The sequence below is a fragment of the Tiliqua scincoides genome, chromosome 3 (genome assembly GCF_035046505.1).
Source record: "Tiliqua scincoides isolate rTilSci1 chromosome 3, rTilSci1.hap2, whole genome shotgun sequence".
In the NCBI taxonomy this organism is placed as follows: Eukaryota; Metazoa; Chordata; class Lepidosauria; order Squamata; family Scincidae; genus Tiliqua; species Tiliqua scincoides.
Window position 1 is genome coordinate 22,374,076 of NC_089823.1, and position 16,385 is coordinate 22,390,460.

The 16,385-nt window shown below is 39.4% G+C and overlaps 1 protein-coding gene across 1 annotated transcript; it reads right to left on the minus strand.

Annotated features, from left to right (window-relative positions):
* Positions 1-9,553: 9,553 nt before the first annotated feature.
* On the minus strand, positions 9,554-11,062 carry LOC136644129 (gap junction alpha-3 protein-like). The gene has a single exon (XM_066619695.1). It carries the CDS (start codon positions 11,060-11,062, stop codon positions 9,554-9,556), a length of 1,509 nt encoding a protein of 502 aa, XP_066475792.1.
* Between the last annotated feature and the right edge of the window lie 5,323 nt (positions 11,063-16,385).

A 16,385-nucleotide genomic window follows, 5' to 3' on the forward strand; every position in this document is an offset into this window, starting at 1 on the left:
AGAAATATCAAAATACAGGTGTGTGTCACTTAACAACCTTCTGCTTAACGACAGACCACATATACGACGGTGGTCAAAGCACAACAAAGAGGTTCTTAATGCAAAGAAGAGACAATCTATCTCCAATAGCCTATGCAGCCAGCAAGTGTCTGGCAGGGAGTGCCCATTTACACAGCAAAGACACTAGATTAGATTGAATGTTCACTTAACGATCTAATAGCTTAACAATGGGGATCAGAGAATGTATCCCCATCATTAAGTGACGCACGCCTGTATTCAGATAAACGTGGAATTGTTCAAATTTTCTACACTGTTATTAATCTTCTCTTGCTTTTATGGTACTGATGTCCACTGCTTTGCTGCTTTTAACTGTTTCTGCTTGCATTGTTTGTGATGTTGCGCACAAAGGATTGTTGTAATTGTGGTAGACTGAAAACTGGAAAAGCAGAATACAAAATGTTTAAATGAATATGTAAATGCATTTGCTTTGCTTTTTGCCATTACCTTCCTTCCCCTGTGGTATCTTGTCCCTGAAAAAGAAGGTAAACTATGAGGGAGGAACCTGTCTTTGGGAAGCGGTGCTCTAGTAATAATAAATTAACTAATAAAGAAGCAAGAAGTACAAATAAGCTAGGTGGTTTCTGAAATTTCATTTATAAGAGACAAAATTATGGTACAAAAGTTTATTTAGTAGCACATTTGTAAACATTTGAGGTAAATGAACATTTACATCAACTGGTTCCTATACACAAGGCACTTCCTCAAAGACAGTACTTGCTGCATTTTTTGGTTTTACAAGTCCCTGGTTGCCCAGAAAAGTGTCTCCTTTTTTGTTGTGAGGTTTGGTGATGTCCAAGACGCACAAAGATCAAGCAACATGAAACCTCCGAATCACACAACACAACCGTTTGGTTGGGGGAAATATGTTAAGAGGGAATACGTTCTGCTTCAAAATTGCATGCATTTATTTCTGAGATTTCAACTTCAGTGGGAAGTGCCAGAAATTAGAGGGTCATAACAGTTTTTGAATCCAAAGCTGAACATCTCCGCCTGTCTTGTGGAAATAATTTCTGCTTCTGCAAATCAACTCACTAGTTTCAAAGAAAATATATCTGTGAGCAAATGGAAACTGGGGGGAGGAGCCTGAACCTATGGTGGCATTTCTTCTGTAACTACTTGGCCTTAAACTTATTCCTATCAAGCTATCAAAGAAGTTTTCACATCAGGGCTACTTCACTTATTATAAAGTTCCTACACGGGAATAATTTGTGGCAAGCCACCTGGAAAGCATAATGTGGAAAATTTGCATAGGATTGCTGCCTTAATTACAACTTTCCCTGGTTCGATTGGCATATCCTGTTCACCTAGGAAGAAAGACCTGTAAATTAGAGATCACAATTTCTACCCAGAGTAGTTATTGCTTGATATTTGAAGAGGTACTATGCTTTTCATGTTACAGTCCATTAGGGTTAACAAATTGGCATAGCTATATGAACAAAAATACAAAATAAGACCGACCTAAACTTTGAGTGCAGCATGTTGAGGGCAAATGGGCAATTCCAAAATGACTTTAAGGATCAAACTGAACATTGCTCTAAGCACATGAATGGCTCATTGTTCAGAAAATAGAGGCCAAATCAGGGCCACAACACGGGGATCTTTTTTGGCAGCAATGGGAGCTTTTCTTCTAAGGCAGGTTGCAGCTGTGCAGAGAGGAATCCCTACTATGACAATGGCAGGGACAGACTCATAAAAAGTAAACTCCCTTCTCCCATGCTGTGGTCCTAACCAGGTCATTTCTGATTAAAAAGCAAGCATACAAGCCCATATCATATCCTTAAAGTAACATCTAGTTGACCCAAGTACATGTTATGGTGGTCAGTCCATGTGGTAGAATGTGGATTGTGTTGAATTGCTATGAAGTGATGGGCTAGGGGCAATTTCAGGTGGAGAAGTGGCAGGAGAAAGGGATACTGAATGCTTCCTCTGCCTACTTTTGCTCCCAGCAAAAGTTGTGACTGGGGTGAAGGTTTGTGGGGGAAAGCATTCAGCAACCCACCCGCCCCCAATCAATGCTTCTCTGCTTGAAATCATTCCCACTACAGCAGTTTGGTACAACTGATTTCTAAATCACAGGTCTGCCACTATAATGTGCAGGTAGATCCTAACACCTGCTTTCAAGTGGTTCCCAGTCTAGCTGTAATTACATGCAATAGTCAGGTATGGCCCTGTCTATGGTTGTGGGCTTCCATTTGCATCAGGCAGGTTATCCAGACAGTTTAGAGTAGCTTGGATGTGTATCTCAATCTTCATGGGGATGTATATCTGCATCAGGAATACATGTGCTAAAAAAAAGCTTGCTTATATGTCTGCAACTCTTGCTAGATCAGGGCAATGATGATTTTTCTATATGGTTATAAAATACATGTCGGAAAAATACAATTTGCATGTTCTTCAACTATGGACATAAATTTTTTTATAATACAGCGTCAAGAGCCAGCACCACTGGGCAGCTGTCAAGGGTTCTCGGAAGGGCACACTGCCAATCTCTAAGACCACCTCTATGCCCTTATACGGTTGTTCTAGAGTGGCTTCCATGGCCAAAAGAGCTGATCTGTTGAAACCTCCTCTCTTCCATCCCATCTGCCAAGCTAAGCCCCACCACAAACTTAAAGGGGAGCTTGCCAGTTAGGAGGGGGTCCAGGAAGGACAGTTTGTTGAGGGACCTTTGAAACCTTGAGCTACCCTGCAGCCATATCCATTTCATACAAAATAATAGTTGGGGCACTTTCCTGTTGCATATATGTGCAGCAAAACAAGTACATATGATATAAACTGTTTGTACATGACTTTTCCCTCACAGAAGTGATAGCCTTATCGAAAAAAATTGTGTGTGAAGGAACAATAATTGAATAGAAACTTGGGAAAACCGCATTGCACAGTAATGAACAAAAGCTCATTAAAAATATATCTATTAAAAATCTACCAGGTTGTAAAAGTCAGTATTAATAACAGATTGTTAATTTATTTAAACAAAAACAGATCAAATAAAACAAATCTTAAATACTGATTTTTTAAAAATAGAGAATGATTTTACTTGTTTTTCTTTTATACAGAAGCCTCAATTATGTTTTTCATGTTACAAAGAATTACAGTTTTTCAGTGCACTTAATGATCAGTACCTTAATAGAAGTTACATGTATTGGATCAAACCTGTGTAGCTTCGTGGGTTGCATAATACTGGTGCAAGGTTTCCCTAGACCAGATCTTCTGATGGAGGTAGGAGCAACTTTAACATAGATGTTCCTCTGCCATAGAGGATGTGGATTAAGGTGGAGGGGGGGGGGTCTACAGGGAGATACTATACCTTGCATCCATGGCAATTCCTCAGTATCCTGCTGTCTTTACTGAACTTATTAGAATGTCCCTTCTGCCTAGGGGAACACATATTGCAACTTCTCTCTGTTTCATCTCCTTGAAGAAGTGTGCTAATCCAGGAGTGAGACCACTAATGACTTTACAGATGATTCACTGGGCAAAAATGGCAATGGGGGATATTTTTGTTGGGGCCATGGTGTGTGAGTAAAGGGTTAAACCTTCTCTTGGCTCTGCAGGATCAAGCAGTATCAGGGGACTAATGGTTGTTTATTAATACAAAAACAAGACACAAATGTAAAGATGCATTTAATCTCTTGTCTAGTTTGACATCTGTGTTGGATGAACTGGGTCTACTTTGTTCAATGCCTCATACATATTTATAAGAAACTCAAATGAGCTAGAAGAGCTCATTTTAAAAAATGAATGTTCATGTATTAGACCCCTATAAAGAGAATATTTAAATAAAGACTCAAAATGAGCTAATACGATAATGTATTAAAGCCTTCTCAGTATGGGGCTTACTCTCAGGAAAATGTGGTTAGGATTGCCGTCTTAGTAATCTTTACAAATTCTTGTGGCTTTTATTTTACTATTTCAGGTTTTTGCATGTGCTCTACATTCTAGAATGTTAGGCACAATAGATAATATGGTATTCCATACTGCTTATAAATTTACATGTATATTTGAAGAAGATGAATATAGCATTTCATACTCAAAAATATTGACTCTACTACTTCCTGAAATTCTAATTTTTAAAGACATAAGACAAACCTGACAAATACATGTAACCAAACAATACCTGCAGAGGTGGGGAAAGTTTCAAGTGGAGAAATGGTGGACAAGGGGCTTTTGTGATGGAAGGGCTTTGACAATGACCTATGTGTGAAGACATGTGTCTGGCCACCATCACATGTAGTTTCTCCATAAGATTGTTTTTACAAGTAATATCTACGGGCCTATATACTATATATACGGGCCTATATACGGGCATGTTTACTCAGAATTACATCCTTCCAAGATCTCCCAGGTTAGGGTGCACAGTGCTGCTATAAAGAGTGCCATTTAAGCAGCAGTTCTGTACAGACTTGGACATAGTTAAGCCTCACTGATTTGAATGGGGTTTAAGCAAGACCAGGCCATCCATGAAGTAGATGATGTGGCTTGCCTGGAGCAGCAAACTTGGACTGTCTTGTACCCCAAGTCTGCTGCCCATCACAGACATCAATCCCTACCCACTCAATTTACTCCTTCCTTACATGGTCACAATGGCCCACATGAATTACTTAGTCGCGGGCAGCAGCTATCTGCTTTGTTATTCACTCACCTTGCGCCTCCCCTCTGCTCTCTTTATAGGAAAGAAGAAGTGTGAGACATATTGGGGGCTTCCAACATGACACACACTTCCTGTTTTGTTGAAACAGGATCATGCAGGAAGGAGCGAGGTAAGGGGCTTCATTTTTCTGATTTTTTTCAGGGACACACCCATGACTTCAGGCAGTGGATCCAGTTGGACCACCCTTCAGTTTAAATGCACAGTTTTGTGCTCTAAGTACCATTGAAGCGAGTCAGATTTAAGAACAAATGCACTGAATTGTGCCTTATGTTGTCAATCTGCTCTGTATGAATGCTGCACTTGGGTACTCAAAAGACTAAAAGAGTAGACAAAAGCCTCATTTAGTAGACAATCTTGGAACACTCATATACTATCCAGAAAGTCTGTTGTGAAAACTCCCTTGCTAGCTCACTTGCTTATTTTAAGGCAAAGCATGAAAAACATTCAAGAACTGGGGTCCAAAAGAAAGCTACACGGTTAGGTTACAAGGGTTAATTATCACTATTCTCATTTTTTAAAAAAATCAATGACAAAACACAAAATAAATGCACATATTTCCATCAGGAGATTTGTTTTACGTAGTAATATTGATTTGTTTTTTTCCTAAATTGGTTGGAAAATGTAAACAGAGTATTAATATGCAAAAAAACAAACAAAAAAAACTTTGTACATTGTCTTCAATTATTTATACATAAACATTTACACAAAGATAGCTTAGTAGTCATGAAGTGAACCACTCTTTTCAACAATTCTAGTTTCAGTTCTTACTTATGTAACACTTTACAATCATAGGTTTATCTCAGGGAGAAGTAATACTGAAATCTGATCCCAAAGCATTTTCCCATGTCCTTCCTAGGGAGATGGAACTTTTTAGGGTACCTAAGATGAGGCCCTTTAATTAAATTAAAATACCTGACATATAAGTAACCAATATATTAAGACTGGAAAAATTTAGATTGGGACTTGTCTCGCACAGAAAAATGAATAATTAAATGGTGTTACAATAGAGTTGTTGACTAATTGAATTTATAGATATTTTGTGCCTCAACTTTCATATAAAACAGGGTATCTCCTGCCTTTTTTGTTATTACTGTCGTTCTTACACACACACGCACAGAAAATTTGAGGAAAAGAACAGCATTAACCAGAAGCCTAGAGCATCACAACTCAAATTTCAGTCCAAGCAAACTAGATTAGGACCATCACTCATTAAATAAAAAACTGGAGTACCTTTGGCAAAATCACTCATTACACTGAAGTATGAGTATAGTACTTACCAGAAGAACATTGAAAGCAATTTTCTCTATCTTTAAAAAAAGTTCTTAAAATACAGAGACACATAATTCAATCTTGGCAATATGAATTGCTTTTTATTCCAGACACTATATATATATGTATAAAAATGGAATGAAATTCTGTTCTCATGTCTTTTATAGGAATTGATTACTTCATGCGGGTGTCAGCAATGTTACATATGCAACCCTGAGAACAGAATATTGTGTTACCATTGTATTCTAATTTATGGCTTAAACCATACTTTATCAGAAAGTCTTTAAAAAATTGTTAGCGTTGCTAACTTTTAAATTATTTCATCTTGTTCAGTTTGCACCATCCCTATTCAGAGAGACAGTACTGCAGGCAGATCTGCTATGCCAGGTGTATGATGTGGTGGAAACTATGTTGCACCCAGCAATCTAGAAATGCACCTGGAAAGCCCAAGCCTTGACTCTTAAAGAATTCCATGCACCCCAAATTGGCACACTAGGCACTCTCTGTTCAAGTTCAGAGCAACAAATACAAACTGTTGCTGCTCCACAGTTCTCTGGCTCAGGGTATAGGAACCCAAATCATATCCCTTATATAAGCTGCCATGCGATATGGGCTTGGCAATATAAGCCAAACTTTTAACCTAGTGTTTGATTCATCTGGTAAAACCCACATCATAATTCATCCTGTTCAAAAGAGTCATATTTCCTGCTGATGGAAAGTATTAACATAAAAATTAAAATATCCTAAGCGAGAGCATTTCTTTCCAAAGATGTAATTTACACATTTTTAAACTAGTAAGCCCTTTGGAGCAGAGAACCATTTCTGATTTTATTTTGCTGTGTCAACTGCTTTGAAAACTACTTTTGATTGAAAAGCGGTATATAAATATTCTTATTAATAATAATAATAATAATAATAATAATAATAATAATAATAATAATAATAATAAAAAATTTCATTTGCATTTGTATTCTGCCATATCAGTTTTAACTAATCAAACAGTGCCCCAAAGAACGTTAAGCATGGAAACTTTTCATGCTCAATTTTCAGTATAGTTCAGCTGGGAGAATTTAACTTTCCAACAGTTAGATGCATAATAACTTTATCATTGCATCTATTAGACCAAAACTTGGCTAATTTTTTGCACATGGAAAATTCCAATCTCCAATTCCATTGATTGACAGGCATCATCATCAACAAGCAAAGTAAATTCAGCTGAATTCTTAGGGAGTTGGTGTTTAGGGCAGGGCACTTCGCTAAGGGTATTTGACAAACGAGACCTGTACAACACAATCCTATACAGGTTTATTTGGAAGCAAGTTTGCTGCATTAAATTAGTTCCTTACAGGTAAGTGTGCACAGGATTGCAGCCATATAGCCCAGTCCTATGCGACAAATGAGATTTGTACAACACAATTCTATACAAATTTATTTAGAAGTATAGGCATGCCCCCATATCCGCAGGGGATCTATTTCATGGACCCCCCACGGATACAGAAACTGCAGACACTGGGGATGCTATAAAAGCAGAAGCCCCACACCACCCCCTGCGCCCCCTTTAACATTGTTAAAAAGCTTACAGGGGCAAAGTTTTCTTGTATAAACAGGTCGCTATAAGCATTTAAGTTAAGTGGTTAACTTCCTGTTTAGTTTTAGGGCTAGTTTCATCAAGCATTCAGGCTGTCAGCAGCCTGCTCTGTGGTGCTACAAGCTTAAATGAGCTTCAACTTTGTCTGGATAAGTTTTTAAACAATGCTAATGAGCATGAGGGGTGCTGGAGGGGGTGATCTGAATCCATGGATATGGGATCCAGGATAAGGAGCCCAGCTGTTAGTCCTGCTGCATTAAATTAGTTCTTTTACAGGAAAGTGTGCAGAGGATTGCAGCTTTACAGCCCAATCCTGACCAACTTTCCAGCACTGATGCAGCTGCAATGCAGATCTGAGATAAGGGAACAAACATTCCCTGACCTTGAGGAGGCCTCTGTGACTGCCCCTCCACCACAGAAGGCAGCATGCATCCCATTGGCACAGCTGCAAGGGCACTGGAAAGTTGGGTAGGATTGGGCTGTTAGTCTGGAAAGTGTCACTTCTGAATGTTGTCAAAGGGCTTCATGGCCACTGTGAATTCAAGTGTTTCCCATGCCATGGGATGCTAAAAAGAAACACTACTACATTTTAATTCCCCTTATGTTTCTTTCTTTTCTAGTTTAAAGGTAAAACTAAACATCTAAGTATATTGTCATATTAATTTGAAATCTATAGTTTAATAGCCCAATCCTATGCATGTCTACTCAGAAGTAAGCCCCACTGAGACCAGTGGGTCTTATTCCTAGGTAAGTGGGTATAGGATTGCAGCCTATGTTTATTTTAAAATATTCAGCATGAACTTTAGTTTCACTTTCCCTCCTTGGCTATTTATGGCTTTGGCCAAATGAATTTTATTTCAATAGAGGAAGACACTGATCAATAGAAATATCTTAAAACCCATTTATTTTAACTAGAGAGTTAAGTGCTTGTTTTAGTCTCTTGGTTGAAATAAGATTTTAACTGTATATTTTTTCCACCTAGCTCAAAAATGCTTTCTACTTAAAATGAACAGTTCTAATTCATTCTTATAATTATATCCAGTCTAAAGGAGTCATAAAATGCTTAAACTGTTTTCTACACTTTTCTCATTTAAAAATGATATTGTGTCATAGGCTAAGAGATGTTTTTTTTTTTATTTCTTGTCCTTTGTCTTTATAGTTTCAGAAATAATTTTGAAAAATGTAATCAAACAATTAAAAAAAACATGAATTTAAAACAGGTCATCCTGGTTGGTCAACAGTGGATAGAATCTTAAGCTGAATGCTTCACAGACTAAAAGCTAAAGAAAGAAAGAATAGTAATAAGAAAGATGAATGCAAACAGTAGAAGTTATTACAGTATTGCCGTGTCCAGAGCCACTGGAAACTGGCAATGTGTCAAGAGCAGAAAATTGCCCTGCTTAAATGGAAAACATTTAATCCTAATGGGGTTAACCCTTAATGGTTAACATTTAACCCTAATATGATGGATTGGCAAAACAGATGATCTGACAATATCTTCCTATTTATGAAAACAATGTGAATGGGGAGATGTTTATCAGATTGGAAAATGACTCAGCATAAGAAATGAGGACTTATGAAAGAAAATGCAACAGCAAGAGAGAGCAAGAATGAGATCGCAGGTGTCAAAAACTGAAAGAACATACATACATAATAAGGGCAATGCCATTAAACAGCATGATCCCAGTTGTTGCATGCACCTGCTGTCTGAGAAAGCCTCTCCCCATCCCTATCCAGGATCTGGCCAATATTGGTCCCTTGGTCAATGGGTTGAACTTTGGCCACCTCTGACCTACTAGAAAGTGTTGTTATGTATCCCACCACCACTACAACCCACAGAGTGCAAGAACTGCAAGCTTTGGAATCCTGGCCTTCCCTAGCACCTTGTCCTGGTGTTGAGCCTAGTCTAATCACCGCCTCCCATATCATTCCCCTTTACACTTTGCTATCTTCATCATCTACTTTTCCTAGCACAAAGGATCAGGCTACACAGTTAAATCATCAGACCTGGCTCTACTGCTGCTCGACTTACTAGCCCTGCTCAAGCGGCGTGTGTCCATGAGCAGGGGTGGGTCATGCATTTCCACCAGGGTGCAGGTAGCCGACATGGATCGTTCCTCTTCTTCTCCTTCCCACTTGCTCCCACTTTCCCCACTCAGGCTGGTGCTCAAGCTGCTACTGTTGGCAGCAGCTACAGGTGACAAGGAAGGTAGAGGTGGGGGGTGCTCATTAGGTTCTTCTTGCTCTGGATGTGATTGTTGGAGGCTACTGGGAGTAGAGGAGGCAACTGAGCTGGAGGCTGGAAGTTTCCTCTGCCGTTCAAGTACCAAATTAGCCCAGTTCTGCTCATCAGCCAGTGCATGGCTGTGGCTTTTGAAGTAGGAGTTGACAACTGGTGAGGGTGAATGAATGGAGGATGTAGTTTCTATAGGGGTAGAGTCTACAGTGTGTCTGGTGGCTTTATGTCTTTCCTCACCGGTTGGTGCTCCTCCCGGGTAGCCAGCCAGGGAGGTTGACACAGAGACTGGTCGAGACCTAGAGGTAGCCTCTGCGTAATGTGGCAACCCGGTTTCATGAAAAACCAGTGGGGTGATGGTGCGAGTTTCAGGCACAATTATGGAAGTATCAGGCTGCGCTGCAGGTGATGGCAAGGCTGGCTGAGAAAGAGATTTGGAGTCCTCCGCTTCTGAGGCTGGTGCGACGGTGGTAGTGATGATGGGCATTTCATGGTTGTGTCTGCTGATCATGTTGTGACTGGCTGTCTTCCGTCCCAAATGGTACAGCTCAACCACATTGAGCAGTAGAGATAGACAGGCCACAGACAACATGAAGATAATGAAGATAGTCTTCTCTCTGGGGCGTGAAATGAAGCAATCCACAACATTCGGGCAGGGCCAGCGGCCACACTGGTATAGCGGCAACAACTGAAAGCCATACAGGAAGTACTGGCCCACAATGAAGCCTATTTCAAAAATGGTTTTAAAAACAATGCTAGCAATATAAAATTTCAGCACACTTCCCGCCATGCGCACCTTGCCATGCTCATCACGGAGTGGAAACTTCTCATCTTTCTGTGGTGACAACTCTTTGTTGCTGCTACTGTTACCACTACCAGCTTCTGATCCTTTTTGGTTGCCAGCATCCCCGCCTAGTTTCCTCATCTCTTCTTTTTCTTTCTTTTTTTCTTCCATGCGCACAATGTGTAGCACATAGGCAAGGTAGCTGAGGGTTGGGATGGAAACAATGATAATCTGCAGCACCCAGTAACGGATATGGGAGATAGGGAAGGCTTCATCATAGCAGACATTTTCACAGCCAGGTTGCTGGGTGTTGCATGTAAAATCTGATTGCTCATCTCCCCAGACCTCCTCAGCAGCGGCTCCGAGCACCAAGATCCTGAAGATAAATAGTACCGTCAGCCAAACTTTGCCAATAACTGTAGAGTGCTCTTGGGCATTCTCTAATAGTCTCCCCAGAAAGTTCCAGTCACCCATTGTTTCAGATCTCTAACCTACAATAAGAACATTATAGCAGCATTATTACAAAAAAAATGATAGGCAATTAACCCATAAAAGTAACCTATGTATTAAGTGCATTTCAACATATTCAAATTACCTTAAACAGTGTAATTTGGAGTAGACATTTCTAATTCATTGAAAACTTATAGGCGAGAATGAGGATAAAAATAGCAAAATCGTAGTGTATAGTGTTCTATTACATATTTTTTGTACTATGAATTGTTTGTAAACATAACTAAGGCAAACCACAGTTCCCAACACGTTGGGGCAGAAGGAGAGTTAGTGCCATTTTTAATAGTCTTGTTGCACACTTTAATAGGGTGCATAATGTACGTGCAATTCCATTAACCTGGACAATCATAATAGAACTATTTTCAACGGCAAAAACATTTGAGTGCAGGCAGTCTGCACTTTTATTATTATAAAAATAATATTCCTGGATACTACGACTCTAGATAGCAAGTGGGCTATCTAGAGTGGTAGAATCCAGGATTATTATTTTTATCATGTGTTTATCCTATTTAATCCAGAGAGGCTGTTTTTCTGGGAAACTACTTTGCCAGCTGTGGCATGGAAATCTTCCTAGGATTCAGTTTTGGGACTTTCAGTTCAGCCAGCTAGACGACTAACTAAACCCTTGAACACATGAATGAATGGGGTGTACAAAACAGAATTCTGTTCATCAGTGGCAACAGTAGATGCAGTCCTCAATTAAACGTGTTTCTAATTATTGAATAAATGAGGTCAGGAAAAACACACCACACACATCATCTCTAACTACTGAAACACAAAACACGATCCATTCCATTCAGCATCTACCTGCACAAGAAGAGAGATCTCAAGGCTGAGCCACACATTGCAATAACTGCAGAACCTGACCCTATGTTTTCTGTTCTTGTTTGGTAAATATTGGGGGGGGGGGGAATAATGGTGTGAGAGATGTGGCAGGGGTTCTGCAGTGGCAGTTTAATCCTGATTATGCCCTACCCTGAACATGGCAGCAGAGGCATACCTGACTCATCTGAAGCCCAGGGGGGCGACACTTGGCATTGCCCCCCCCCAGTGTGCAGATGCAGTTGATGGTGATGTGATGACATCACCCAATCACCACCAATTACTTCTGAGTAAGCAGCCGCTGACAGCTGCTTTTTTGGTGTGCTCTGCTCTCAGAGCAGAGCTCTCAAACCAATGCTCTCAGAGCACACTGAAAAAGCAGCCAGGTCAGCTGGTGCTTATAAGTAACAGGTGCAATCCTACTGTCTGCTCCCCCCTCTTGCCTTCTCCTTTGGAAGGAGTGGGGCTTTACGGCCAGGGGGCTTTCCCAGGAGATTCCGCCATCTTGGCAGCAATGGTGAAGAATTCATTTTGAACCAAGCTGAAGGCCCCTGCAGGTAAAGACATTGAAAGACTTAAGTAAGTAAGTGTTATTCCATTTGTGTATGCCTGGCGTGGACTGAGTAATTTGATTGCCTGATTTGTTTTTTTGCCGTGAGAAGAGGAGGAGGGGGGAAGGTTCCCCCCCAGCTGTTTATCGGTGTGAGGAGAAATCGTAGAGGAGATTTACCAAGTTTGCTATGGATGTATGAAAATATAATTACAACTTTACAACTTTGAATTTCGGTGGATTACAAATTAACTGTCCTTGAAAAGTTTGTGTATTGGAGCATTTATTGCCTTGGTTTGTTACTATCGTTTGGGAGTGCCTGAAGGAGCGGCTGGATGTTTTGACATTCCTGCGGTCGGGCATTCCTGAGTTGCCAAGGTTACAAGTCTAAACAAGATAAGAGAAATATAAATAAAACAACAGTGCACCAGTGACATCTAGTGGATTTTAAAAGACATTGCAAGAACTGGATTTGTGTTTATAATTGAAGTAAAGAAGATAATATGCTGAGGACATCTAGTGGCCTTAAAGAACATTGCGAGCAGAAGGAAAGAAGAACCAAGATGGCAGGCAAACCAGTGAAAGTCCAAGGCTCGCCAGCGTCTGATACGGGACTTGGAAAATTAGTACAAGAGGAACCAAAAGGGAAAGACTGGAAACAGACTATGCAAGACAACATACTAACAAACCAATCTGTACAAACTCAAGCTAGTGTGGATGCTTTAACGAAATGATTAGATGATCTTACTGGACAACTGATGGAGGTGAAAATTACATCAGAAGAAAATAAACAAAAGATTGAGAGACTGGGACAAAAGATAAGAAAAGATCAAGCTAAAATATCAGAGACAGAAGAAAATCAGCACGATGCAGAGACAACGTTAATGGAAATTCAGATGGATAGTGCAGCTCGAGTACTGAGGATACAAAATATACCAGAGGAGAAAGGAGAAGATACATCGCAACGGATTGTCAGATTAATATCAGAATGGATTGATACACCGATGGAGGAGATATCTAAAGAATTGGACTAAGAGTGAGCACTTCTTCTCTGAGAAAACACGAATTACCAAGAGAAATCCATGTGAAATTTATCAGAACCTTTTACAGAGATAAATTACTGAAGGCCTCACAGGAAAAGGAATGGACGGTTGATGATAACAAAGTCAACATTTTGAGACATGTTCCATGGAGAGAGGAAAAAGAGAAAAAAATATGAAAACCTGACAAAATTTTTAAGAGAAAGGCAGATACCATATAGATGGCTTTCTCCAGAAGGTATGTTTTTTCAGTATCAGACACAGAGATATAATACAAATTCAACAATGAAAGCAGAAGAGTACAGTGATGAAAGATGAGATAAGAAAGGAAGAAAAGGAGGAAGAGAAATTGAGAAGAAAAGAATTAGAAGAATATAGACCAGAAATGGTGTCAGATGAAAAGAAATCAGATGATTTAGGAACAACAGATGAATCAGAGAGGAAAGAGCTTAGAGGAGCGAGTAAGAGGCGCTCATCAATAGCAACAAGAAAAAGACAAAAAGAGAGGAAGACCAGTAAAAAGAAATGTGATGACTAATGAATAGGGCATTGTTGGAGAATAAAAAATTAGGAGAAGTTTTTGTGGTTTCAAATGAAAAAAAAAAAAAAGATGTTGCCATTTATGTTAAAGAAAGATTGAGATCAAATTAATATATGCATTATAAGATGGACTATTGGACTTTGAGATGTAAGAAGAAACAGTAAAACAATGCATGATAAAATTGGGCATAAAATATAGGCCATGATATCACAATAGATCAATGGGAATAGATCTGGAAGTATAATTAAAAAAATTTATTAGAGTAATAAATTTTATATTATTTTAGACATAGATAAAGAAAATGATGTATACCTATTATATTATGATTTTAACTGTAGTGAGGACCTTATATGTTAGATATTGGAAGGATTCTAAAATATTAATGAAAAATGAATTAATAGAGAAAATAATGAATGTGACAGAAATGGACAGACTTTTAGAAGTTTTGGATTAACAACGAAAACTGACACAAATTGAACAAATTTTTCAACAAATTGAAAAAACCCTGCTTGGTTGAAAATGAAGTTTTAGAAATATATAATAGGCATTTAGATGATTGTTTTACATATATATTATTTTTGATATGATATGATGCATGTATGATGAATGAAAAAAGAATATTAAGAGGTAAATTTAGAAGAGGAATTGATCAAGATATGTAATGATTTATTAGTTTTAGTGATATATGATGATATATGATTTCCTGCACCCTTTGTGTTTTTTGTGTAGTGAAGTGTGTTATGTTTTTTGTGTAGTGAAGTGTGTTATGTTTTTTGTGTTATGTGTTATGTGTATTTGTTTGTAGTTGTTTTTGGGGGGAAAAGGAAGGAATGGGGGAAGTGAGAAGAGAAATCGCACCCACCACCATCACCTTTAAGCAGCAGCTGACTCAACTGCTTTTTTGCTGCTCTCCAACAGTGCATTGAAAAAGCAGCCAAGTCAGCTGCTACTTAGAGGAGGAGGGAGTAATCTCACTTCCTGCCACCCCCACTCCTTCCAAAGAAGGCAGCACCAGGGTGCAGCAGGAGAAACACATGTGGTAGATATGGTGGGAACACACAACCTCGCTGTGGCTGCCATCTTGGTTGGCACCCAACCAAGGTTTGCACCCCTTGGCATAACACCCAGGACAGGTGCCCCTCAGGCTCCACCCTTGTTATGCCTCTGCACAGCAGCTTAGTAACTTCAGGTTACCTAAACTATGGCTCAGAGAGTTAGTAAACTGCCATCCTTCTCCTAAACACACTTGCTCAGCAGCAAATTCCATGCTTACTTGGCCCCTGAGTGGAGTTACAGCATACAGATGGAATACAGATAAGAGATATGTGCTCCAGGCAGGTTTTCTCTCCAGCTGAAACCAATGAGATGTGCAGCATCAGCGCATGAGAAGGAAGGAATCCTGCAGAAGCATTTGAATGTGCTGTGGTGTTAAGCCAGTGCCTTCTCTTTATAATGTGAGATGGCTTACTTTCTCAGGCAATAGCTGGCTATTACTACTGTTTCATGTAAAAATCAAATGCAGGTGTGCACCACTTAACAAAGGGGATACATTCTCACATCCCTGTTCTTATGCAATTAGGTCATTAAGTGAACACTCAGTCCAATCTATTGCCTTTGTTGTGTCAACAAAAACTCCCTGGCAGACACTAGCTGGCTGCACAGGCTACTGGAGATAGACTGCCTCTTCTTTGCATTAAGAGCCTCTCTGTTATGTAAACAGACACTCTGCTGCAGTCTATGGGAGACGCGATTGCCTCATTAAGATCATCTTTATTGTACTTTGACCACTGTCACATACGTGGTCTGTCGTTAAGTGAACAATTGTTAAGTGGCACATGCCTATACTTCTATGACATATTTTCAGATATGTATCAGTATTTTCAGTAGTATCATTAGGATATCTTTTGAGGTATAATGACTGCTAGTTTGGGGGAGGGAGATCTAAGAAGTTGGGTTAAAGTATACTGAAGGAGGAACTAAGATAAACTGGGAAGTGAAAGTGCCAACAATTCAAAATACACCTCAGAAACCTGCTCAATGCAAATATGATGCTTAGGGTGAGTTGCATCCCCAAGTACCACAGCCTAAACTTTCTTAAGAAGTCACTTTTTCATATCAAATACATACAAGCATATTTTAGAACAACCAACCAGTTACAAACAATAAAATGACCGGGGGGGGGGGGGTAGAGTGAAGACAGCTCGGTGTTATGATAGGGTCCAAATAATCAGATCAGCAGGATTTTAACAGTATTTGTTTACTAGGAATATGTGATATTTTACCCAAAAGAAATCAAAAACATGTCTGTGGTTCATACTTCATAGAATAAAGATT